At 46.4% G+C, this 26,984-nt stretch overlaps 1 protein-coding gene across 1 annotated transcript in view; it reads right to left on the bottom strand.

The window, feature by feature from the left end:
* Tmem132d (transmembrane protein 132D) overlaps positions 1 to 26,984 on the bottom strand; it is a 649,587-nt gene that overhangs the window by 469,167 nt on the left and 153,436 nt on the right. Inside the window, exon 2 of the mRNA NM_172885.2 lies at positions 15,835 to 16,720. Coding sequence (NP_766473.1) covers positions 15,835 to 16,720 — 886 coding nt within the window. The remainder of the gene's footprint in view (positions 1 to 15,834; positions 16,721 to 26,984) is intronic.

Genomic DNA, 26,984 nt, shown 5'->3' on the forward strand with positions numbered 1-26,984 from the left:
GATAAACTCCCCTTCCCCAACTATCATTTTCAGTGACTTTCTTCATTCCACTTGCAAGACCCTTCTGAGAGTGACTGAGGGAGATAACCGATATTGATCAGTCCCCATCCACACATGTGAATATGTACTCTCTCTCTCTCTCTCTCTCTCTCTCTCTCTCTCTCTCTCTCTCTCACACACACACACACACACACACACACACACACACACATACACACACACACACACACTTTAAAGTAAAAAGTAAAATGGGGAGTAGTTAGATCACTACGGGAAGCCCCACCACCCATGAAATCTGCAGCATTCAGGACTGGACTCAGGAGATGCGGGAAAGCAAAGAGCCAAAAAACCCAGGTACTGGTGAGATGAAACAGGGCTTAAGGAAGAGGACAAAGAAGAAGGTTTTCAGACTTTTGCAGTCAGTGAGGGAAATTAGCATTTTAATTTCCTACTTAAAATGCGGACCTCTTCTACACAAGAAATAAATAAGTAAGCGCATCTTGGCTTGTCGGCTTGTAGAGATGTTTGCAAACTGCTTCCTGAGAGGTTTTAGACTTTGCAGACTGGGTGGCGAACATCTCTGTGGCTCAGAACTCACCCCACCTTTGTCCGTCTCACAACACACATACATATGTGTGTTGCTTTTCTAACATATGTAAAACATGACTCTTTTGTAGTGCTAAGAACTAGATGTTAGCCTGTGCATGCTAGGAAAATACTCCACCACTGAGCCACACCCCTTGCCTTTGTTTTCCTTGAATGTGTGATCCCCCTGCCTCAGCCTCTATAGCAGGTCGGAGAACACATATCCCATTAGAATCAGCTAAAATGAGCATGTTACATACACTCTGATACACTTTGATTTTATCTATTGCCTAATCATTAAAAACTTCAAAGTGACAGCATGTTTTAGCTCATTTTGAGAAAATGTGCCAATCTGAAATTCTGACTCTTTTCTATAATTAAGAGCTGTCAGGTTGCAGTGGAGGGGTCTTGAGGGAAATTTAATCATTTTCTCATTTTTATATAAAATAAATTCTATTTTAATTCTACCGATGAGGCTCTATAAAGAGCAGAACTTCTCTCTGTTGTTTGAAACAATGGTTTCAGCTCCTCCAAGCCCCAGCAGACATCACAGTGGGCTGCAAGCCGGAGGGAGCCCAGTGCTAAAGGATCCCAGGAACACACATATGTACAATTGGCAGAATCTGTATTCATTCTCTTCCCCATTTGCAAAAGGGACGGGAGAAAAAATCTGAATTTGGAAGCGTTTATGAAAAACTCTTGGAAATATTTCTGATGTTTCCCTCACTGGGCTGTGGAGTCACTGAAAATGTCTCTTGGCAGGAGAGAAAGAAAAAACAAAGAATAGGTAAATATTGAGAGAATAGATAAAAATATTGTTGTGTAATATCCCTAACCAAATAGAAGAGGAAAACAGAGATTCACAACCTCAAGGGAAATGCATTTCAACTTTGGGAACCAGCATTAGCTTACAAAGGAAGATGGCTGGCATGTTCTTGCTTAGTGATGGAGACATGCTTTTGGCGATGGTAAACTGGTCATTGTAACATGCTTCCAATATGAAAATACTCATATATTTTTCAGTAATCCTCATAAGGAAGAAGCAACCTGGCCTATGCCTGGCCCTACAGAAGCTGCCCTCAGCACACAAAGAGCACTGTTCATTTGAACCAAGGGGAGAGGGGAAGTTGGATGATGGGCAATAAGCAAAGAAATGGTGGGAACGTGACAAGCCAGGTGGGTTGAGGTGCTCAAGAGAGAAGATACAATACGGGTGTAACTAACTTTCCAAACGCACAGTGCTGGGTGCACATACTAACCAAGAGGCTGGTCTCAGGATAAGGAGAGGCACCACTATCAGCTGTTACAATAAACAATAGTTACTTTACAGTCAACAGACCAGAAAGCATAGCACAGCACAGCATGGAGGTTTGGTTTGTCTCCACGAGTTAAATGACAGGTCTCAGAGAGTGTGTAGCAGGGCAAGATCGGATCACACAAGGCAAAGGATTCACCCACACAGATGTGTGGCAAAAGCTTGGATCTTGAATGTCCCCTCAAGCTGTTGTGCTAAAAGCTTTGTCCCATTTAGCGGTGCTCTTCGGAAGTGGTAGAACCCTTAGGAGGAGGTAGGGCCTAGGGAAGGAAGTAGGTCACTGGGGTCATCCATCTTTTCCTCTCTCATTCTGTTTCCTGATCACCATGATGTGAGAAGTGGCCATGTGCTCCGCCATGATGCTCTCTCTCTCCCTTGCCATGGGTCCCCCAAAGCAGCTGACACGATGCAGCACAGATGAAAATTTCTGACACAATGGGCCAAATAAGTCTTTCCTCCATTTAAGCTGAGCGACACACGTCATAAGGATGAGGAAGGACCAAAATGTTCTTATGACTTGGATGCTAGGATGGTGCATTCCCTCCCGATGGTGGGACATTGTATGGCATAAGTATTGCTCATTGGAGGTAGCAATGAAGTAGGAGGAGATAGACCCTTTAGTAAAGGAATCTGGAGCTGGGTGAAAGGAGTGTTTCTTTAAAGATCAAGCATAAGCCAAAGAGGAAAAGGGAGAGAGGAGATTTACAGGCATCCTCCTAACCAGATCTTGATCTCCACAGCTGGTTGCTTCCTCTAGCCAGGTGACCATGTGCAGGTCAAAGGCATCCAAGCTAAAATGATTGCCGTGGCTCTCCATTTCTTACTTCCTCTCTGCTGTCCACATGTGAAGGAGTTGAGTCCCATAAGATGGCAGAACTCAGGGATAGCTGCAGCCCCACTTCATGACAATCTTCCCATGGTTATTGGCTCTGTGTGAACCATGGCACGCTGATTGGGCTAGGCATCTGCGACCTGGGGCTGTGTGTTACAGCCGTTTGTGTTGCCTTCTCTAACTGTTGCAGAGGGAACGCCGTGGCTTAGGGGCAACCAAAGTCAACTAGAGCCTGTTTGATTGAGGAGAGGCTGGAGCAGTCTGGTTGGCTTCTTGTGACAGACTGACTTAACGTGATCCAAGATGGAGTCAAACCTGCATCATTCCTTAACCATTAAAGTCACATTTTAGGAGTTTCTTGGGTCCTCTTATAAACCTACATAATCATGTAATCTACATACAGACACACACATATGCATATACATGTGTGGATGGGTAGATATGTGAGCATACAAATACATAGTTTGGAAAGTTATTATGTAGCCTTAGAAATCTTGAGACCTGCATAGATCCATGAGACCATCATAATCAGGGGGCAACAACATCACCTCCTAAGGCTCCACAGAATATCCCTCTCCTCCTTATCCAGTCACAAGTGACTCTCCATTACTAAACTCTGTTTATGAGAAAGCCACCACACTGTAATAATGCCATAGGCTCCCCTCAGTAGCTATGACATTTACTCAATATATCTCCTCTAAAGTTGCTTTTCTTTCTTTTATTTTCCATGGCTTGGTGTTTTGCCTGCATGAATCTCTGTACACTGTGTCATGTAATACCAATAGAGATCACAGGATGGTGTTGGATCCCCTAGAACTAGGGTTACAAACAGTTGTTGGCTGCCATGTAAATTCTGGGCATCAAACCCAGGTCCTCCACAAAAGTTGGCAGTACTTTGAACTGTGGAGTCATCTCTCTAATCCTTTAAAGTTAACATAGCAGTAGCCTGGAACAGGAAAGATGGGATAGTACAGTTGGTAATTATTGGACTTATGGGATACATGGCCCCTTTGTCTCTCTAAACCTATACGCTTGAAAAGCATCAGTAATGAAAAAATAATCTTTCATTTGGGCAAAGTTATCTCTGTGATCAGCAATTTACAGACCAGGGAGAAGTGGAAAGAATCCAAGGACCCAGGGAGGAGCATGGGCAGACAGGGCTACAAGGCCAAGCAACCATCCAGGCTGAAAAGAGACATATGCATCTGCCAAAAAGATAAGCAGCCATCAGACCAGCCTGTGCACTGCTCTTCAGTGTGGGCCTCCAGGACCTAACAGCTTCCAGAATCAATGGGACTAAGCACAGCTTCCAGCTACTCTATCAAGAACCATTATCCAATGCCCTTCGCCCCTGAGTCCCATTTTGGTGGATTCAAGAGTTCAAAGGGCAGATGTAAGCTAGTTAACTAGACCAAATGCATCTTGCTTGACACAAGGGTACCCACAAGGATAACCAGCTGTGACAATGAACCTTGCTCCTTTTGAAAACTGACACAGATCTGTTAGGGCAAGAGATCCAGTTCTAGGCCAGAAGATGGCCCCGCATCAGCTCTGTGCACAGAATCCTCTTGTCTGTGGCTCATGCATAGGGATGAAGGCAGGAATGTCCCTTCACCTCCTGCATCCTTTCCATTTGAACTTTGAAGTGAAAACCCTTGAGCTTTCTTTGCTGTTGATGTTAAAGAATTTGGAAGAATATAATCCTAGCACTGGGGAGACAGAGCCGGGCATATCCCCAGAATTTATTTACCAGGTAGCTTAGCCTAACTGGTGAACTTCAACCCCCTGGGAGACCCCTTTTTTAAGGGTGTGGACAGCAGCCCAGATGATGACACCTGAAGTTGCCTTCTGACATGCAGACACACATGAGCTCACACACATCAGCATGTGTGTGCAGGTGCCCATAGAAACATACAGCTTAGAAAATGGAATTGTAATAAAACTCTCTTGGAGTCATAGAAAAAATAGCAAGTGGTTAAGTTTGGATTCCCCAAGGCCCTGTAAATTATTCTCAAAAGGACACAGTTTCTCAGCAGCGCATAAAAAAAAAATCCTGGCAGGCTGCAGAAATGTCCCTTCTGACAAAGGCAACGCTTAAGTTAGGTGCACAAAAGATCTGTCTTCAGACTCTGACCAAAAAAAAAAAGAAAAAAAAATCATGTCTACTGTAGCAAACCAGTTATTTTGTTTGCACAACTCTTGGTTTAAAGTCTGTTTCAGGGAGCTGGTGAGGTGGCTCAGCAGTTAAGAGCATGGACTTCTCTTCCAGAAGACCCAAGTTCCGTTCCTAGCATATACACTGAACAGTTAACGTCCACTTGTAACTCCAGTTCTATGGGAGCTACCGCCCTTCTGACCTCTGAGGGCACTGCACTCGTGTGTACAAACTCACATATAGAAGTAAAAGTAATAAAATAGATTTTCCTTTTTAAAGAACACATTCCGGGACAAAATTATCCCTGTGTTGGCTGTAGGTGGTAACCTGTAGCCACATTGGTCCAGAAGATTCAACGCGTGCATTTGATTAGAGCAGAGCTGGCTGGCCCATCAGTGTATCCCAGTGGCTTTGAAGATGTCGGGTTAGTGTCCTGAGGCTCTTATACCCTCTGCTGCTTTTGCGTTCTCTCAATGGCTTCTGGATGGCAGGAAATATGTCCACCTATTGAATACTCATGGCTGCCACCAGATTGAAAGTGGAAATGATGGAGAGACCTAGTAAGGAGAAGCACCACAAGAATTGAGAACTGCCAGCCCCCGAGGGTGTCAACCAAAGTTAGAAAGTGAATCCAGAACGCAGCAGTTAAAGTGTGACCGTTCCCCTGTAATCTCTGCCAGGGATGACTGAGCCTGGGAGAGTGGACAGAGCCATTCAGGGGTTCTCACAGCTCAAGAGGGAAGGAACAGTGGCGGGAAAATCACAGCCAAGAATACCACTGGGCACCTTAGGGTGCTCCAAAGGAACACCTCGCAGGCAGGGTGGAGATCTGGAGGTATCCAGTTCACACCGCCAGTGTGTTGAGGAAGAGCAACTGCATTCGCTAAGATGGTTGAAGGATATGGCCAGAGTCTCGGAGGTATCACTATCTTTAAAAGATGGCCCAAGGTTCCTGTCAGCAAAGCCAGGCTCTGTTACACTGGAAGCCAGCCTGTGCTTTTCAACGTCTGACAGCCTTTGATCGTCACTATCCCAATCAGTCAGTCAAGAGATGTTGGGTTTCAGCTCCCAGCAGCCCCTGCTCTACACTGGAGGATACCCGGGGAGAAGGCCCGCCTCCATCACAGGCTCATGACAGAGGAGAGAAACAGCCAGAGCAGGGAACAACCACAGAGCGGGTCTCCAGCCATGGGAAATCCTAGGAAAAGAAGCCAGATGAGGAGGGCACAAGAGTAGCTGGAGATACAGTGGTGCAAACACCCCTAGATTCCTGTACTCAGCACACAGCAGAGCTCACCATGTTGTAGAAAGATTTAATCCCAACCTGGGGGTTTCCACCCTGCCTTTTACCATTTAGTCCCCAGATACAAGGTACACACAACCTTCATATTTACAACAAGCCTTAGACAGTACAAAAGCTGGGCAGATTCCTACCCTCTCTGCTATTAGAATCTAGTTTCCTATCTATCACCCTGAGTTATTACTTACTATGTTTCATCTGGGCTGCTCTTGACTCCAATTGGTCAGCCCTCAAGGTCACGTTTTTATGGCTCACCTAACCTATGGCAGCTTCTCCTTCTCCTCCTGCCTTATTTTTCTTCCTCTTGGTCCCTCTCTGATCCCCAAGTCCAGGACACCTAAACCCTACCTATGTCTTTTCTTCCCAGCTACTGGCTCTTGGCATCTTTATTGACCAATAAGAAATAACTTGGGGCCAAGGTATATGAGTGGACTCTCTTCTCTCAGGAACAACCAGGTCTTTGGGGCCCATACTTAGCATTACAATAGATAGCAAAAGATGTAACCTCAATATCCCTGGTTCTTCCAGCTGGTCTGGGTCTCTGCCAGGAGCTGTGGTGTTTTACCTTATGTCCACTCTTCTCCTTGCCTAAGGTCAATTCAAGCTGCTTCAATTCAAGGGGCCCTCCTGTCCCCAGCCCACCTGGGACTGAGATGACAACCTTCCTGGCACTGTTATATCTCTGTAATTTGGAGAGACCTGAGGTGATCAGGTCATGAAAGGACCACCGTTTCCATGGGCACACATGTCTTCCTAAATCACTGCCCGATCAGAGACAGCTCAATTAACAGCACCTTTATCCAGAGACTAACCTGAGTTGGACACTTAGTGTAAGGACAGTGACTGGGAGGTCAGAGGCACTGCTCAAAGGTTAATAAACACAGGGAACCTGTCTTCGGAGGTCAAAAGGCCAAACAAATGAGGCCACCGGCATGTACAGAGAGGGTAAGACCTGTCACATGGTAGCTTGGGAATCCAAGAAAAGGTGCTACTGGAGATTGCAGAGGCAGGTCAAAGGTTTTTTATAAGCCCCTGAGTTCAAAGTCAGCCGGTCCACACCATTCTTCCCAGGGGCTCAGGTGCAGAGGCCGGTGAGGATGAAAGAGAGAATGTATGGTCTATTTCTCAATGGAAGGAGTGTCCAAAAATACACAGGCATTTCAAACCACCAGTCGCATTTCCTATGTATGCGAAGATGACTCAGTGTGTCTGATGACAGGAAGTGAGACGTACAAACATCCGGGCTCCTTCGGTAGCCAGTCCCGTGCCTAGTCTGTGGCCCCTCCCCCAACATCTGACTCATTTGTTAGCCCCAACCCTAGTCCATGCCCTCCACACCCCCAATATGGTTCTTTTTTTAGGTTTAAAAAATAAACCTAGGGATCTGGGGACTATTCAATGGCTAAACATCTTGTCATGCAACCATGAGGACCGAGTTTGGATTCCAGAAACTTCTGTAAGTGCCAGCCCTTCTGTAATTCCAGCCACAGACAGGTGATCCCTGGAGCAAGCTGGCTAGCTAGCCTGGCCATGTTGGGCAACTCTGAGTATGAATAAAACGGGATGACTCCTAACATCAACCTTGGATCGCCACATACATGTACATGCACACATATATCCACCCACAGACATGTCAACACACATGAAAAATCATGAACACACACACACACGTGCACATACAAAACTGGAAACATAATACATTTGCATTTTCTATTTGCAGACACAGGGAAGGGAAAGGCAGCCACGACCCAGCTCTCTGTATCATCTCTCTCTGCAATATGCTGCGTTGGACACCTCCTGTGTTATTCTCAAAGAACATGCCTCCTAAGTGGTTTCGAGCATGCTCCTTTCTGTATTTGTTCTTTGAAGTTTAAGTTAGAGGAGACCTGCTACTTATGTACTTACTAGCGGACTCTCAAAACGAATCAGTGCTGGGAGTTCAAAGTGACCTTAAGTTAGCTGTTTGCATTTCCCTCCCGACGCCCTGCATTTCATGACCAGCGGAATTGATCTACTGAGTACTGAATCCATTGACAACCTGGATTTGAGGTCCCCCTGCTTTTTGTTTGTGCTCTATACACACAAACAAGGAAGGGGACCAGAAACTGGGGCTCAGGGAGTCTCAAGGATGCTTCTAAGATGCACAGAAGGGACAGCACTCAGGCAGGTGCCCACCATGCCTAACTTCATGAGGTGTGCCACTTCTCCTAGGCTCCATGTGGTCCCAGTGGGCAAACACAATGCTCTGTATTTGAAAAAAAAAAAAAAAACACCATTTACGGCAATGACTAATGTGACCAGAGAAGCACCAAGAAAGGCTAGTCTCTCATTTAGCTAACCACCCCCCACCAGCAACTTTTGTTCCTACCTCTCATGTTGTTATCTCTGCCCCCATTCCTGGATAAATAAGAATTGAATAAATAAAAGAACTCATCCACCCTGAAGCTGCCCTGACTTACTTTGTAGAGAACAAAGGGATTGTGGTTAAAGTGATCTCCTTTGCTCTGCCTGGTTCTCGTCATAAGATGGCAGGGATTCGCCTCCTCAACCACACACAGCTGGCGTCAGTGCAACATGAGGCTGAGTTCGCACAGAAAGAAAGGTGTGGGCAACACTACACACAACATGGCAAAGGAGACTGTGGAATCACGCGTGTCTGGTCCATACCCATCACTATCATCATCACCATCGTCATCGTCACCACCACCATCACTATAAGCATTACCATCATCATTCATTGCCAGTTCCAGTCTCCTCATGCCTACAGTGTGGACAGTGACTCAACATGTTGTAGCGGACCTCTTGTCATGTGACCTAGTGTCTTAGTTAGGGTTTAACTGTTGTGAACAGACACCATGACCCAAGGCAACTCTTAAAAAGACAACATTTAACTGGGGCTGGCTTACAGGTTCAGAGGTTTAGTCCATTATCATCAAGGGGGGAGCATGACAACATCCAGGCAGGCATGGTGCAGGAGGAGCTGAGAGTTCTACTTCTTGTTCTTAGTAGAAGGCTAGCCGCCAGGCAGGTAGGATGAGGGTATTAAAGCTCATGCCCACAGTGACACACCTACTTCAACAAGGCCACACCTCCTAATAGTGCCACTCCCTGGGCCACACCTAGCTTTAACTCCATCTTCTAGAGAACACCTGGATTTCCCTTATCAGAGTAGTCACTGCCCACACCTGGTTGATGTCTTTCCTGCAGCAAATGCAGAGGCTGCTTTCTACTGGGCCATGAAGAGGGTCAACTGCTCTCCCATGCTGTGGAATTGCCAGGGGTTTAGTGTGCCCCAGGCATGCCCAAATGGTGTTACTTCTTAGGATGTAGGTGTTTAACGGATGCCAATCTGCATTTGTGGGGTTGGTCTGGGCATATCCCAAACTCCTCTTTACCAAAAGCCATGCCTGTCCCCTATCTGTCCCTCAGAGCTGGCAAGGAATTATTCAAGGTCAGGGGACTCAGTGAGGGCCTTTGCTTGGTACAGCAATGTTAAGGAGCTGTGGAGGGAGCTGACAGGAGTGGTACAGGTCTGTGCCAGCCTCTGTTCCCCAGCCGGAATCGGCTCTGTCCACACCCTTCCTAGTTACCAATTCTCGAAGTCCCTCAGTAACCATCCATGAAGTCCTTTACATAATGTTTGTTACATTAAGTAAGATAACTTTTCTAAGTTAAGTTAAGCCATTATGGAACGTCTAGCCTACGACTGATAAGATTCTGGGTTGCAACTTGGCTTCCTCCACCTAAACTAAAACTAGAGATGTTCTGCTAGGTGGAAATCAACCCATAGGAGCCCTGGGGGGATGAAGGAGGCCTAAGGCCACTCACAAACCAACTCATCATTTTTGAAAGCCCCATCTCCTCTGTAAAGCAGCTAGCCACCCGTGATGGCTACGCTTGCATGGCGACTTGACTACATTTGGAATTAACTAAAACCTGAGCAGTTGTGTACACCTGTGAAGGAGGTTTTTTCCTGAATTAAGTTCTTTGAAATAGGAAGAGCTCCTTTTCATGCAGATCCTTTGAGGTGGGAAGATCCACCTTTAATCCGGGTCACACCTTCTGCTGGCAGCCTGTATAAAAGACATGGAGGACGGAAGCTTGGTCTATTTCCTGCCTTGCTCTTGTTCTTGTGGGCAAGTCCATTCCTTCATTTGCATTAGAGCCTACTTCTTTGGGATTCTGGTGTATACTGAAGACCAGCTAAGACGTTCAGCCTGGGGGACTGAACCCCTACTGAATCCTTGAACCTTTTATTGGTAGACAGCCATTGTTGGACTAGCTGGACCACAGCTTGTAAGCAATTCCAATACACCCCCTTTCTATATAATACATGCAATATATTGTATATAAGAATATATATTTTATATAAGTTCTGTTCCTCTAGAGAACCCTGTCTAATATAATACAGCACCCAAAGGGCATCCCCAGACACACCTCAGTCCTGACTCTCTAATCATATGTCAAATACTCTTTCTCTCTACCCTGGCTCTCTCTCTTAAAGATCTTCTCTCAGCAGGAAACTCCCTGGAAAAGGCTTAATCCAGAGAAGTTTTTATATTTTAGTTTGAATTAACAGTTATGTGCCTGTGTGCATGCCTGCACATTTGGGGGGAGGGGTGTTACGCGCTTGTGCACATCTGTGCGCGTGGAGGTGGGAGGTCAGCCTCAGGTAAGAGGCCAGCTCCTCAGGAGCTACCCACCTTGCTGAGACAGTCTCTCGCTAAATGGAAAGCATACAGATTCAGCTACAATAGCTGGCTGCTGAACCACACGCCACCACATGTGACATTTTTTTTTTGTGGGTCCCGGGGATCAAACTCAGACCCTTGTGTTCACACGGCCCATGTTGTTGTATGAGCCATCTCTTTAGATCCCAAAGCATCTCAAGTCTGATGCGGTGGAAGGTGCACGACTGTCAAAGAGCGCTTGGATATCTCCTTTAGTATTTAAAACTGCAGAGCCCTCTGCCAGCTGTAAGCGGTCTTTGATAATGATCATTATTATCAAGAGGGATCTGTTCACTCAATGAGCTTGAGAAGGGCCCTCGGGAAGAGCCCTGATTTGTCTTAGTTCTGCCTTCTATATCTCTGGACTCTGTCCTCCACATGAGCTTCCCTGACATTGAATAAATATTTGGCTTAAGCTCCAGTCCAACCTAAGGGCCAGAGCTTCTTAGGAAATCAGTCTCTCTAGGGGAAAGATGAATGGATGGTGTGGAGGGAGAGAGGGTCCCCAGGTCTGTCATCTTCTGCTTGGCATTTGTGCAATCTGAGCCACTGGCAGTCCTGAACCCTGTGTTCTGTGGAGAGGGAGATGGGGAAAGGAATGGTGGGTGGGATCTCAGAGCAAAGGGCCCAAGCGCCGTGGGTGCTTCAGTCGTCAATGGGAAGAAAAACATTTTCTGAGATTTAAAGGAACTTGGATGTCTGTGAAATGAAAGGGCTTTGCTTTTCTTCTACAACGGGGGGCTTCAAGACTAGAGCAGCAGGGTTAGAAAGATTTTATGAGACAACAAGCTATCTATTGGAGCTTTCTTGTCCTCAGTAGGAATCACCCATGTACCAACGTCCAGCCACCCACACAGACACCCACACAGACACACACAGACACACACACACACACGGGGCGGGCGGGGGGAGCAAGGGGACAATCGTTAAAACGTAGTTATAATTTGGTACCCAGAATAGAAGCCCTACCCCCTCAGACATTCTCTGCAGCATCTCCCCTGAGGTCGCAGGCACAGATAAGCCTAACCCTATTTATGGAGATTCAGATAACAAGCTCACCCCATCACCAGGTCCACGTTTAAAGTGTCTACTTACGTAAACAGAGTAGACCCACTCAAGACTGGAGTATGTTAGCTGTGTAGCAGACATACGCCAAAGCCCAGGGAACATCATAGACGAGGAGGCAGGAAGGATGTAAGTAAGAACCAGAGGTTGGGGGTGGGGTGGGGGGAGAGAGCTGTGGGATGCTGTGTTCTGAACATGACATGGCTGCTGCCCCCATGAACTCGAAGAAGCTATGGTTGCAGGTAGAACATCAATCTAGTCAAAATCCCCAGCAGGAATGAGGGAGGAAATCTCCAGGCCCCACCTCTTACTGAAGAGCTGATAGCAGCTGGTAGTTGTTAGGGGGAGGCAGACTCATTGTTTTTTTTTTTTTGTTTTTTTTTGAGGATAATTCTAATGGTAGGTTTCCCTTGCTCCATTGGATAACCTCACCCTCATGCACTTATGAAGTTGAGAGGGTATTTGTTGTGGGGATATGGAATATATATATGTGTGTGTGTATGTATATATATGTACATATATATATATATATATATATATATATATATATATATATATATATTTCAAGGGTAAAAAGTTAAAACTAGATTCATAGTGAATGGATTCTGAATAAATGTACTTTTTCTCTATATCTGAAATCACCCAAGCTTTGACTTACAACTAGAGCCAACAGACATACATGGATATGATGTGATTGTTTCTGAATGTGCAAAGGCCCAAACCTAACACCATGGGCTGTGTGGCCCAGCAATGGGGATGCCTTTTGGGTCTCTTGGAGAACAAAGAGAGCTGATCTCCCTCAGGACTCCAGAGGACAGGTTTGCCATATTGAAGATGGCGGCGACAGGATCCCAAGCCTTTGACAAAACACACAAACACACACACAGATGGTTCCAGAAAAGGCTAGAAGAGCTCACTCCCCTGAGGCCAAAGTCCAGGGTACAGTAAGATTTCTCTTCTGGCCCAGGAATCCAACCACCAGCCAACGACCGGCATGAATGCACAGGAGAGCAGGGACCCCTTTTCTTTTTTTCCTTTTTCTGTTTGTCTGTCTGTTTATCTATTGATTCATTTATTGAAACAGGGTTTTTCTGTGTAGTCCTGGATGTCCTGGAACTCACTCAGTAGACCAGGTTGGCCTTGAACTCCAAGATCTGCCTGCCTCTGCCTCCTGAGTGCTACTGGGATTACAGGTGTGCGCCACCACACTCTATTTCTTTTTTATTCTTAAGACTTATTTATTTACATATTTTATGTATACAGGTACTCTGCACATACATCTGTACCCAGGAAGACAGCATCAGATGGCTGTGATGTGGGCACCATGTGGTTGCTGGAAATTGAACTCAGAAACTTTCAGAAGAGCAGAGTTTGCTCTTAACCACTGAGCCATCTTTCCATCCTGAGGCCCCCCTTTTTATAAAGCCATGGTTTCTAGATAAAGGACTTCTCTCTATAACCAGCCACCTCTAAGGATGCTACACAAGGCTTCTGAATTCACAAGTTGAAGCACACACTTGCAGAACATGGAGAGGGCTCATTATTCGTCTGCAGCACAGTCTGCCAGATGGGGGCAAAATGAAGCCCAGGCATGGCCATAGGCCCACAGATGTCTTCCTACACCACCACCCTGCCCCTGGCCCTTTAGTTAATCCCCAGATGCACAGAAGGCAAAGCCAAGGGTTTTACCTTCCAGTTTTAGCCAAGTTCAATCATCAGACAAATGCTGTTCACTAATGTCTACTGCTTTCATTGAAATTAAAAAAAAAAAAAAAAAGAACCCCTGATGCCAGTTCAGAATCAGCTCAACTTAAATTTGTGAGCTAAAGCAAAAGAATGGCTTGTTTCCTTGAGCTCATCACCCCTAAACAAGACATAAGGAAAAGGGAGTAGAAAAAGAAACCAAGGGAAGGAGGGCGGGGAGGAGGGAGGAAGAAAGAAGAGGAGGGAGAGAGGGAAGGAGGGAGGTGAGGAGGGAGGGAAAGAACAAGGGAAGGAAGGATAGATAGGTAGATGGAGGGTAGATGAATGGATGGACAGGTGGACAGATGGATGGACAGATGGACAGACAGACAGGAAAGATAACAAAGAGGAGTTATAAATTTGGAGGAGAATCTGAAATCAGATTCAAGCTAATGATCTTGGAAATCCACAGGCAACATGTACCCCACATGCGGTTACATTTATGTTCTCAAGGATCACAATAAAACCTAACGTGTTGGGAGCTGGAGAGATGGTTCAGCACTTAAGGGCATTTGATGCTCTTGCAGGAGACCAGAGTTCAGTTCCTGGCACCCATTTCAGCCAGCTTGCAACCATCTCCAGGGGATCTGTTGCCCTCTTCTGGTCTCTGTGGGCACTGCACTCATGTGGTGTGTGTGCATGTGGTGTGTGTGCACATGTGCGTGTGCGCAGATTCACACGCACACGCACACGCGCGCACACACACACACACACACACACACACAGAGAGAGAGAGAGAGAGAGAGAGAGAGAGAGAGAAGTAAAGATGAAAACCCCTAGATTTAAAAAGCAAGCGGAAAACAAGCAGTGTCGCACAACAGGCCAAGTCATGTCACGCTGCTGGGACACTGCTGATCAGCCAAAAATGTGTGTGCTAATTAACTATTGCAGCCAAATTCACCTACATTTAACATGGAGCTAAAGGCTTTAGTTACATCACAATCGACACAAGGCAACTTCTAACATATTCCAAAGCGAATTCCAGAGCATTTCTCTAAAGTACTCGGTGCTTCTTTTAAATGTCTCCTCTTTGCTCCAACCTTACATAAGGTACCCAAGATCCCACCATTTATTCTCTTTATGCTCTTTCATTCCTTTTTTAAACAGTACATTCTATTTCCAGGGAGAAACAAAATGACAACTTTAAGCCTGGTACCACTTTATACTTAGAGCCTGCCTGTCTGGAATAGATCCTGAGTTGGCAAAGCCATGTTCTCCTTCCTCCCTGACAACTGTCGCAACTGAGTTTGCAGATTCGCTGAAACTGCGAGGTGTTTAAAGACCCAGTTGTGAAGTGACTGATTTGTGGAACCCTCAGTGTCCCGATGCCTGTTGACAAACTTCACAAAGGCCAAGGGATCCCAACAACACGACTCTTCTGTGACAACCTGGGAGTTTCATTGATATTAAAGAGAACTATCTTATAGTCTGGGAGAGATGGCTCAGTAGTTAAAAGTATTTGCTGCTCCTCCAGTATACTCTAATCCAGTTCCTAAAACCCACATCTGGTAGTTAAAAGTCACCCATCACTCCAGCTCCAGGATGATCCAATGGCCCCTTCTGGCCTCACCAGGTACTGCATTCATATGCATACACGTGGACATAGACACACACACACAATAATAAGACTTTAAAAATATTTTCTGAGCTGGCAAGATAGTACAGTCAGTAAAGCATTCACTATGAAAACATGGGAATCTGAGTTTGGTTTCCAGAATCCATGCACATCAGCAGAATATAGTGCTAAAGATTCATGGTTCGATGACTCCAATGCTCCAAGGCAGAGAAAGGAGGATTCTAGGGTCTCACTGGACAGCCAACTAGCCTAACCAGCAAGCTCCAGGAAAGTGAGATACTCTTTCTCAAAATAAAACCAAAATGAGTATCACCCAAGGAATGACACCCATGGTCTCTTATGTACATGTACATTCTACAAAAAAAAAAAAAAAAAAAAAAAAAAATGTCCATCATTCATCATTAAGCGGCCAGCCAGAAATACAACTAAGCCTTATGTTTCATGGAACACAGCACATGAACATCTGCAGACAGTTCCACAGCAGCCCGGCTGGATCGCTGGGGTTGCAATAGACAGAATGTGAACCTGCTCACCTCAGTGTGAAGCGATCCTCCGTGCAGTTCCTGGAGACAGAGATAGGGAAGGTGAGTACATCTCCTTGCCGCACAGTCTTAGGGACATAATGAACAGCCACATTGCTATCCAAACGCAGTTCCTTCAAAGGTGGACTGCTGGGGGTCTCCCGAAGGAAGACGCTCCCAATTCTATGCAAAGGGGGACTGGATTCATCAACATCATTGTGGCCTGCTGGAGTACCACCGCTCTTCCTCGAATCCTCCTTGGCACAGTCGCCTCGCTCATCCCCTGGCTGTACAGCATAATACAGTTCCACGGGATTCCCCTCTGGCTGCTCCGTGGGCCTCCTGCGCCCAGATACCACTGATGGTGGACTGAACCAGCCCGGCAGCATCTCCAGCTGGGCCACGCACAGTCCCAGGGCTCCACCCAAACGGCAGCTGCCTCGAACCTCTCGAGTCTCTCTGAACGCAAAGACCCGCAGGCAAGGCAAGTTCTCGTCCCTGTGGTCATCCCAGTCTCGACCCACGATGTGGAAGAGCACCTGCACTTTGGGATGGCTCAGGTAGACTTTCTCCTGCAGGATGTAGGCCTTCAGCCTCCAGTTGAGGGAGAATGTGTTAGTGAATCCAAATGGGTTGGAAGGCAACATCAAATCCTGGGGCACTACCTGCTCGAGTGAGAAGGGCCCGTAGCTGGCGTTGAGCACCGGCAGTCGCCTAGATTTGTAGATCAGGAAGGACTCGACCCGCGACTGCAGGCTGGAGTTGCGCATGATGTCCTGGTTGGCCTCCTTCAGGAAGAAGGAGACATCCGCATTGTTGATATGGTAGGTGACCGGGAGGTAGGTAGGCAGTAGTGAGAACCGCTGAATGCTCTCCAGGATCCCTCGGCCTTCCGTCACTGTTGGGAGGAACCGAGGGCAGGTGTTAGTGATCCTGAGACACCCGACTTGTAGACTCTGGAGAGCACATCGGTAGCTACCCACAGCCTCACTTTTGGACCCATGATGCAATTCTGAACTGTCCAGTGTTTCTCCTTTGAATCAAGTCAACGTATGGGAAGTAGATGCTAAGTAAAGGAGTTGGGGAGATGGCTCACAAGCCATGAGTAGGTGGAAAGGAACTCCCATCCCCTATCCCATATTAAAAAGAAGCTGAGTGAACTGGAGAGATGGCTCAATCATTAAAGGCTAGGCTCACAATCAAAAAGAAACTGAACACAGTGATGCATGCCTGTTAGCCCAGGGCTCAGGAGATGGAGGCAGGAGGATTTCTGGAGCTCACTGGACAGCCAGGCTAGCTCCATCAGTGAGTGTCAGGGTCAATGAGAGATACTATCTCAAAAAACAACATGGAGAAAGATTGAGAAAGACATGTGATATTGACCTCTGGTCTCCACATGAACATGCACACACATACACACGTGCGTGCACACGTAGATGAAACAAATGGGTAGATATTTCCTCCAGACTTATAAAATACTTCTTAGGAGGTAGGAGGCTCACAAAACTCACTAAGTGTTAGGAGAATTTGTACAACTACAAGACACATCAGGACCTCTCCAAGCTTCTATAAGCAGAAGAGAATATTATCAGCTGAGCATGGTGGCACACACCTTTAATCCCAGCTCTTGGGAGGCAGAGGCGGGTGGATCTCTGAGTTCAAGGCCAGCCTGGTCTACAGAGCTAGTTCCAGGACAGACAGTGTTACACAGAGAAACCCTGTCTGGAGGTGGGATTTAGGGGCCATAAGCTTATTATTTTGGGTGGAGGTGTCTGTAATATGTGTCCAGAGTTCCAGGGACACAGCTTTTGAGGATTGTCACCCATGTGGTGATCTCCTTGTAGTGACAAAGCTGCCTTTTGGTTGCCTGTGTTTCTGTGAATAGTGGTTCACCAAGCTTAATTTGGATGGAAATAGTTTTTTTCTTTGGTTGCTGGTGCCCTACCTGGAGTGAACAGGCTTTTATTTGCATCTCCCTAGGAAAAGACGCAACATAATGTCACTAGTGTTAGACAGAAAAACTTGTCACTTGACGCCCATAAACGTGGAACTTGTAAATAGTTAAAATCTAAACAAAAATTTGAACAATAACAATAACAAAAAATGGGATAACAAGGCCTTCAAGTGGCTTACTCCTTAGAGCATAAATATGCAGGGGCACTGGAAATCTGTCCCCTTCATACATGCTGGGGTTGTTTAGCTTGGGCTGTTTGTGAGACTCCTAACAACAGAAGGGCTATCTCTCCTTTGCCTGCTCATAGGACCCTTTTCCATCTACTGGTTTGCCTCATCCAGCTTTGATATGCGGGTTTGCGCCTAGTCTTATTGCATCTTGGTGTGCCACATTCCATTGCTATCAGATAAAAGTCAGATAGGGAGAATAGGCTTGGAGACTGAATTGGTGATAGTTCTCTAGAGACAGGGAAGGGACTAACCATGTCATGCCTTGGACCTTTGAGTAGCCTGGACCTTCAAGCCAAGAATTTGAGGCAGCATCTATAGTTAATGCATTACACTCACGACCTACGAAGATCGTTCTGCCACCAGTGAATAACAAACATTTTACTTTTCTCTTTAGGGAACATATTCTCCCTGTGAGGGGGGGGTGGTTAAAAAATCCAACATGTTATTTTTACAGTTTGTCTTATTTTCTGTAATAAAAACCCAGACTGAGAAATTATACAACTCACAGAAGCCATTTGGCCAGGGAGCCGCCGGCTTGAGTAGCCCTGACTGCTTGGGCATGGCTGCGCCATCCTTGGTGTAGACCACAGCAGCAGCCACACACTGGTCCCTGGTTATTCAGAAGTGACACTGACATCCCTCCAACAACCTGCGTCAGCTTCAGTGACCCCATGAAAGCATCCCTCCGGAAAGCACAGTGCCTTCTCAAGTCTATCGGGAGCAACAGGGACAGCCCATAACTAAGGCTGTCTCTAGACTTGCCACATATAGCTTGTGGGACAATCAGCAAGGCACCAACCCTCTTTGCTTCTGAGAATTAATGGAAGTTGCAGTCCAGGTCTGAGAACACAGAAGCCACGATGCATACAAGTTTACAGCTAGGCCAGGTCAACAGACACCTGTTCAAGTTCACTTTGCAGACTGGAATAACAAACAAACAAAAAATCTCTCTATTTAGTGTCATCACCAAACTCATGGCAGGATGAGACTCATGCTTATGTTAAGACAAACTGTCTAGAGCATGTTGATCCATGTGATTTAGGACTGGCCCAGACAGTAGTTTCATAGGTTAGAGCCTAATAATGTGAATTTCTTTTTCAAATATTTAAATATGCACACTGGAAAGTTGGCTCAAGGGATAAGGTATATGCACAGTATGGGCTGGAGTTCAGATTGCCCAGAGCCTGTATAGAAAAGCCAGGTGGACCTGTCTGTAATCCCTCAGAAAGTAGGGTCAGGGGACCTCTGGGGCAATGAAGCTAGGGTAAATAAGTTGGTAAGTTCTACCTTCACCAAGAAACCCTGACTTTTTAAGGTGGACAGCAACTGAAGAAGACACTGATATCAAACCTATGCATCTCCAACCACATGTGCCCACATACATCTCAGCATGCATACATGCACAGACACCACCCAGGCATACACATGTAAACATGTTTTCTTAAAATCAAGATACTCTCAGTGTTGTGATTCTCAACTTCATGGATTTAGAATCACCACAGAAATGGAAATAGATCTCTGCGAGGGGGAGCAGGGGGTGACTATAAGGATGTTTCTAGAAAACTTTAACAGAGGAGGGAAGACCCACCCTCAATGTAGGCACCTCCATCCCATAGACTTAGAAAGAAAGCATGCTACACACTTGCATCCATCTCCTCTACTTCCTGCCTCTAGATGTCATGTGACCAGCTCCCTCATGCTCCTGCCACCTCGACTTCCCACTGTGATGGCCTGCACCCTCATGGTGGGCCTGCACCTCACACAGTGGGCCCAAATAAGCCTTCCTCCCTTAAGTAGTTTTTGCCTCGTATTTTGTCCCAGAAAGGGGTAGCCACTACCATAAGCCTAACAAGATGCCTTAACCAATGAAGTACCATGTTTTAATACATGGGAACTGGAGCCTGAGCTGTGACTTCCCAGACCTGCATTTACTCATTTAAAAGTCAGCTCAAAGAGCAAGCAGGCATATTCTGTGTGTTCTCTGAGAGGAGCTTCCTGGATCCCCCCTCCTTTTGGGTCCCTCAAGCCCCACCCCCAGACAGACTCCACATCAGCCTAGCTAGTTACAATCTTATCCTGCCTTTGGCCACTTCTGCTGTAAAACCTGTCTCAAAATGCATCTCTGGGTCACATCCCCATGTGTGTCCTACACAGCAACTCCATCCCCCATCACTCTGTGCTTCTCGGTAAGTCTCTACTGAGCAGTAGGTTGCATGCCAGCTAATGGGGAGGTCCCATGTGTTCCACAGCACTTGGGGTCTTTAGAACAGCACCCTAACAACTATGAGGCCCCCAGTAAATATTGGATAAATAAATGAGTGAATGGGCACACAAACAGGTTATACATTTTCTATACAAAAGAGCAGAATATTTTTCACCAGGATTTTGCAAGATCCTTTTTTCCACAGCATGACTATAATCATGATTGCCAATGCTTCTATTTCACTGAGAGCACAATATAATCCCACTAGCAGGGATTTGAGAGGAGAAGAGAGAGGGGGGCCCTCCCTGGGCCATGAGATTCCTAAAGGGACACCCTCTGTTACAAGGCACCCCTTGGTTATTCAACCCACATCTGACACTTTGCAGAGTGACTGCCTTGAGCAGCTTCAAGCCAGCTTACCATGCAGTCTAAGAAGCTGCCAAGGTCAGAAGTGCAGAAGAGAACAGGGCAGGCATCAGCATTGTGCACCCAGGCCCTCCTGAACCTCCCTGTTGAACATCTGACCCCGCTGCTTGGGGACACAAAACTTAATTGTGCAGCTAATTACACGGGCGCCAGGTCAACCACACAGGGTCCTCCAATACCATTCAGGAAAACAGTAAAGCAAGAAAAGGTCACGGCAGGGCACTGGAGGGGAAATAACTCCAGCTTTTGGTCTGAAAACCGTCTAGAGGTCTTTCGCCCTGGGATCCAGTGCAGATGCTTTTTGCCTACAAATGCCTTACCAAGACCCACAACAGCTCCCAGGCAACTCTTTTTCCTTTCTCCCTCCCTGCTGAAGTACCACCTTTTAGGTCTATGGTGGCAAGGATCTGTTTGATCTTACTGTTCACAGTCCGTTATTGAGGAAGGTCAAGAGAGGAACCTGGAACAGGATCTGAAGCAGAGGCCATTGGGCAATATTCCTTACTACTTTGTTCTCTCTAACTTGCTCAGCCTGCTTTCTTATATCATTCAGAACTACCACCAGCCCAGGGACATCTCTACCCACAGTGGGCTGGCCCCTCCCACATCAATCATTAATCACAAAAATGCTTGTCCCAGGGCCAATATGATGGAGGCATTCCTCAGTTGAGATTCCCTCTCCCCATGGTGTCAATTTAATGAAAGCTAACCACCACACTCGCTTTCTCTTTCTCTTTTTTCCTTTTGCATGTGTTTGTGTGTCTGTCTGTATGGTGTGTGTCTGTATATGTGGTTGCATGTATGGGGGAACATGTAGAGTACACAAAGACCTGAGGTTAGCATAAGAGTCTCCTCAATCACTTTCCACCATGGTCATCGAGGCAAGGTCTCTCAGTGAAACCCAGAATTGGCTGGTATGGTTAATCTAGCTATTACACTTGTTCTGGGGACTGGATGTGTCAGCTTTCTGGGCAACAGACTTGCAAACAGACCTCCAAGCCTACCTAACACTTACACGGGAGCTGGGATCCCAACTCTCCTCTTCAAGCTTGGGTAGCAAATGCTTGACTAACTGAGCCATCTCCACAGGCCCCTCCCTCTTCCCTTTCCTCCATCTTTCTCCCGCCTACCTTTCTTCTCCTTTCCTAAACTCTCTCCTTTCTTATCTCCCTCCCTCTCTGTGCCTTATAATCTACAAAAATGGCACCCATCTCACGCGACAATGCACAAAATGGCTGCTGGGACACCCACTGTACTCCAGTCTTCAGAGAGGCACCTTCCATCACCTAAGAATTCCATTTGATTTCACCTACAAATGGGCCAAGTGCCAAATAAGGAGCTGAGCGCAGGAGAAGCAAATGAGGGGCCCGTTGGGAAAAATAATTGGCTTGCGTTTGAGCATCATGGTTGTGATTTCTTACCTGATGGAATGGAGCATGACCTGCTTGCCAGTGGATTCAGAGACATTTTATACTAATCTTCACACTTCTGAGAGAACACTGTTTCCTTAAGCAATACATTCAGGAAACAAGGACGTTGGTCACCTGAACACAGAACTCTATTCTATTTGACTCTTTCACTGGTCCAAAAAGAACAACTTAGGGAAAATGATTGCAGGTAAAAGACTAGCAGGGATCAAGTGAGGAGGTACAACCTAGGTTGCACACAGTGCAAATTCCCAAGAAGCCACCAGGATGTACGCCTCTCTTGCAGAGAACAGTGCAATCCAGGTTTCCTGACACGTGCAGGCACCTAGTTCTGGTTTGGTTTCTAGGAAGTACAGATATCCCATGGAGCATGCTGAGAAAACAAATATAATACAGAAACTTCTCTTTTCTGTCTCCTAAGATGAAGTGTAATATAGGGCACCTGGTAATTTTGGTTCTAAGTAGCCCTTCTTGTGTTTTGTTGGCCAACAGTTAACCTGGCAGAACTGTCTAGTCTTTGTCAGAGGAAAAGCCTGAACCACTTGGAGGTCCTATTGGTAATTCAATTGCCTCTGTTTTATAGAAGAAACTGGGATGGTTTCAGACCTAGGGCAGTCTGGGGGCTTATAAAAATTCATCCCTCATGGATATGAGGCTCATGCGGGGATCCAATGAGCTTGCCGTCTTTGAAGTCAGAAGTACCAGAGTTTTTTCCTGAGGCTTGTCCTTGTCAAAGGCAGTGCTCTCGACAGACATCTGACACAGGTCACAATCCATCACTGAAAGAAGTAAAGGTAGGAGCCGATGCAGAAACCATGGAGGAATACTGCTAGCTTGTTCACCCTGTTCACCAGCTCATGCTCAGATAGCTTTCTTATAGAGCCCATACACAGATGCCTAGGGGTGGGGTCTTAGTTAGGATTCTACTGCTATGAACAGACACCATGACCAAGGCAACTCTTAGGACAACATTTAATTGGGGCTGACTTACAGGTTCAGAGGTTCAGTCCATTATCACCAAGGTAGGAAGCATGGCAGCATACAGGCAGGCATGGTGCAGGAGGAGCTGAGATTTCTACATCTTCACCTGAAGGCTGCTAGCAAAAGACTGACTTCCAGCCAGCTAGGATGAGGGTCTTACAGCCCACACTCACAGTGACACACCTACTCCAAACAAGGCCACACCTACTCCAACAAGGCCACACCTTCAAATAGTGCCACTCCCTGGGCCACGCATATACAAACCATCGAAAATGGTGCCACCCAATAGTGGGCTGGGCCCTCCCATATTAATCATCAATTAAGACAATCTCCCCAACAGATGCAGACGTGAGCCAATCTGATCTGGGCAACTCCTTAATTGAGACTCCATCTTCCCAGGTGGATTCCACTAGGTTATGTAAAGTGGACAGCTGAGGCTAATGAGAACACACAACAGGGAAAACGGCCCCCAAGTGGCAGCATCATCAACCCACAGTCAGCAGCTCACAGCCATGGCTCCCCTAGTCCAGGACATCCTCATCATATACCCTCTGAGACATTGACTCGAGGGGGATGGAAGCAGCAATGTGCCCCTCCCTGGTGACTCTAACTACTGTGCAGTCCCTCCCCCATGGGGCTCCCAGCACAGGAGAGCACCGGGTAAACCTGGGGCAGGAGATCCAAAAGGGTGCAAGATCAACAAGCACACTGTGTCTCAGCTCAGCACCTACAACCTTCCAGATTCACCCCACCCCCCATCCCCAGCCTGTGACATTCCCTGCTATCCTGCATGTCCTTCCATCCCACCAGGCACTGTTCCCTAATCAGCTTCTAGGCCATCACCATGTTAGGGGACCCCTTCAGGTTTCCAATCTCCAATCACCCATACCAATGGGTCCTCCTGACTCACCTCTGCCCACCCTGCCTTCCACCTTGCAGCAGAATATCCATTGCTTTTCAGCTTGCGTCACACCAGAGATCCTGCACTTCAGCAGTTCCCTTTACTCTCCCTGCAGATTTATTGATACATCACTGACACATTCGTGGTCACCCCATCCAGCAGCTCCTCAGTCGTAAATGAAGGAGGCAAGTCCTCTGAAGCTCCACCCATGGGGCATTTTCCTTGTCCCCACTTGCCAGTAAGTAGGACCAGAGAGGGCAGGTGACTTGTTCAAAAGCACACAGCTATCAGGTTGTCGAGGTAAAATTTCAACTGCCTTTTACACCTACTGGGCTCTAAGCAAGTTGATCCTCAATAAGCCGCTGTGGGATTTCAGCCACTGCCTTGTTCCTGTGCCCTTTGCATTTTAAATAGTGTTCCACCCAAAGAGCACAAAACCAGAGAGCACTCAACCACATGAGCATATACACACATACACATAAACACATACAACATACAACACACACATAAACACATATAACAAACATATCATAGCACATATACCACTTAACACAAACTACATGTCACGTACATGTATACACACCACACTGTATGCAGACACACAGAAACTACACACTACACACACAAATATACACAAGCTGCACACCACATTATATGTACACACACACTACACACACTATACTACATACACAAACTACATATTACATTAAATGCACACACACATTTATACATACCATACAACACAATACACACACACACACACATGACATCATGTTATAATGCATGCAGAATAAACATATGCTCCCCCAATCCAAGGGCTGTGGGTTGGACACCCCTGGATGTAGCTGACATTATTAAAAAGGTTGGTCACCCCTGGACATTAGACTGAAACTGGAGGACAGCACTTCTTGATAGTCTAGCAGCTGCCTGAATCACCATAGGCTGTTGTACCAATGCAGAGGTGGTGAACACTCTTGGGGCATGTTAGCTAAACTGAGAAAACACCAGCCCAGCAAGCCACAGACTGTCTTCGGAACCCCCAGAGCACAAGCTGTGAAAAGTTTCAGCACCTTCCCCACCACCACCTTGGCTCCAATCAGGAGCCTCACAGATGGGGCGTGGCACTGTTTTTGCACACACTCTGGTTTAGATATTATTAGAGGGGGTTGATCTTAGACATGACCATAGCTTGAGTGACTGAAGAAGCCAGCACTTACTTAAGCCTCTCAACATATACCATGAGGAAGTCAACTCATGCAAGACAGAGACCCTGCCCATGTACATTTCAGTTCACAGAGCATCCCAGCATCACCAGTAACTTGCTAAGATACGTGTGTCTGGAGACTAAAGTTCCATATAGCAAGATGAAGTACATTTCTAAATTAATTCATCCACTGGGCTGTTTTATAAGCATCAGTGTTACACTGTGCTGTGCATTGAGGGAGCCAGGTCTGCTTAGCCTCAGGAGGCTAAGGCTCTCAAGGAAGCGGGGACTGAAGAGCAGGCTAGGAAATGAATGCTTGCAGGATGCTCCCATGCAGCAGGAGGCACCACGAAGAGCCCAGAACAGTTTGAGATGGATAGGAAGTGGCCAAGCTTTTGGTGATTCTCCTGTCTCGACCTTCGACCCCCACCACGGAGTCACTGAAATTTCAAATCTGTGCTACTGTCTCCAATTTTCACAGTTTCAGACAAGTTGACCGTATGCCCTCATGCTTGCCCAGAGTGAGGCAAGTTCTTTAACTACCTCACCATCTCCCCAGCCCTTTACTGTGCTTTGAAAACTTACTGTTCTGTCCCATCACAAGTTCTTCCAATCACCCAGTGTCCCACTCCAGATGCAGATTCCAAGTAAGCCCAAGGGAACGTTTTATAGACCCCAGCAGCATACATAGCATCCTATCCTCACGTGAAACCTGCGGAAATAGATGCTATGTGTTCTCAATGCTACCTCTAGCCACTCCACCCGGGGAACAAAACTCAGGTCTCACAGCAAGAGTTCCACTCTAATGCAGCTGGTGACTGTATGTACACAAGGGACACTCAAGAGACAATAGTTCAAATAGTCATGTGGAGCTGGGGTCATAGCTCAAGAGTAGGCAATGTGTCTAGCATGCAAGAGTCCCTTGGTTCAACCCCCAGGACAGCAAAAAGGGAAACGAAACAAACTAAAACAGCACAATAAAGTCAAGCGTAAATGCATTGGCCACATAGATCAGGGACCTGTCAAACAAAGTGAGTTTGAGCACCCTGTTCATGAGAGGCTGAGGAGAAAGCTAGTCACTAGTTAAAGTGAGCACACAACACCATCCCTTTTTTTTTTTTTTTTTTTTTTTGCCTACAGATCATTTTTGAGGCATAAAGAAGGAGGCTGCCAGGAGTCAGATGCAAGAGGCTCCAAGCAGAGCTCAAGGGATGCACAGAGAGTCACCCATTTCAGGGAAAGGGTGATTCAGCAACATACACAAAATAGCTTGCATGTCCCCTTCTGATGGCCTGCTTTTGTCATCTCAGACCCTGTCCTCACAAAATAAAATGTTTCGAGACTGTTCTGTGCACTGCCAGGTGTAGCCAGCCAAAGAACCAATGAGAAGTCTACACAACCAACCACACAGAGACCCAGACCACTGCAGGAAGTAACTCTGGAGTTTGGTGCCAGGGACATGAAAACTTTGTGACTGGGGCTCCCAGAAAAGAAACTATCTCTACCTGCTTTAAATGTCCCACAAGACTGACTAGATCGTCAATGATGACAGAGATAAGAAGCCAAATGATCTTGAGCTATGTTAGCACTCCCAATGTCATTTATTGTCAACCTCTGGGTGACATCGCATCCTTACGACTTCCATGTCAGTCCTTTGGCGATCTTCAAGTACGCCCTTACCTTCTCCCAACTCCAAAGCTAAGAATGCCCTCAGATGTGACAGAGATTTATAGCAGAGATTTTCCCACCTACCCTAGGTTTCCCAGATGAACTTGAAAAATATTTTGATTCACTACTTCCTTTGCTTTATTATCTTAAAAAGTTCATGAAACAATT

Source organism: Mus musculus, chromosome 5 (genome assembly GCF_000001635.26).
Source record: "Mus musculus strain C57BL/6J chromosome 5, GRCm38.p6 C57BL/6J".
Classification (NCBI taxonomy): domain Eukaryota; kingdom Metazoa; phylum Chordata; class Mammalia; order Rodentia; family Muridae; genus Mus; species Mus musculus.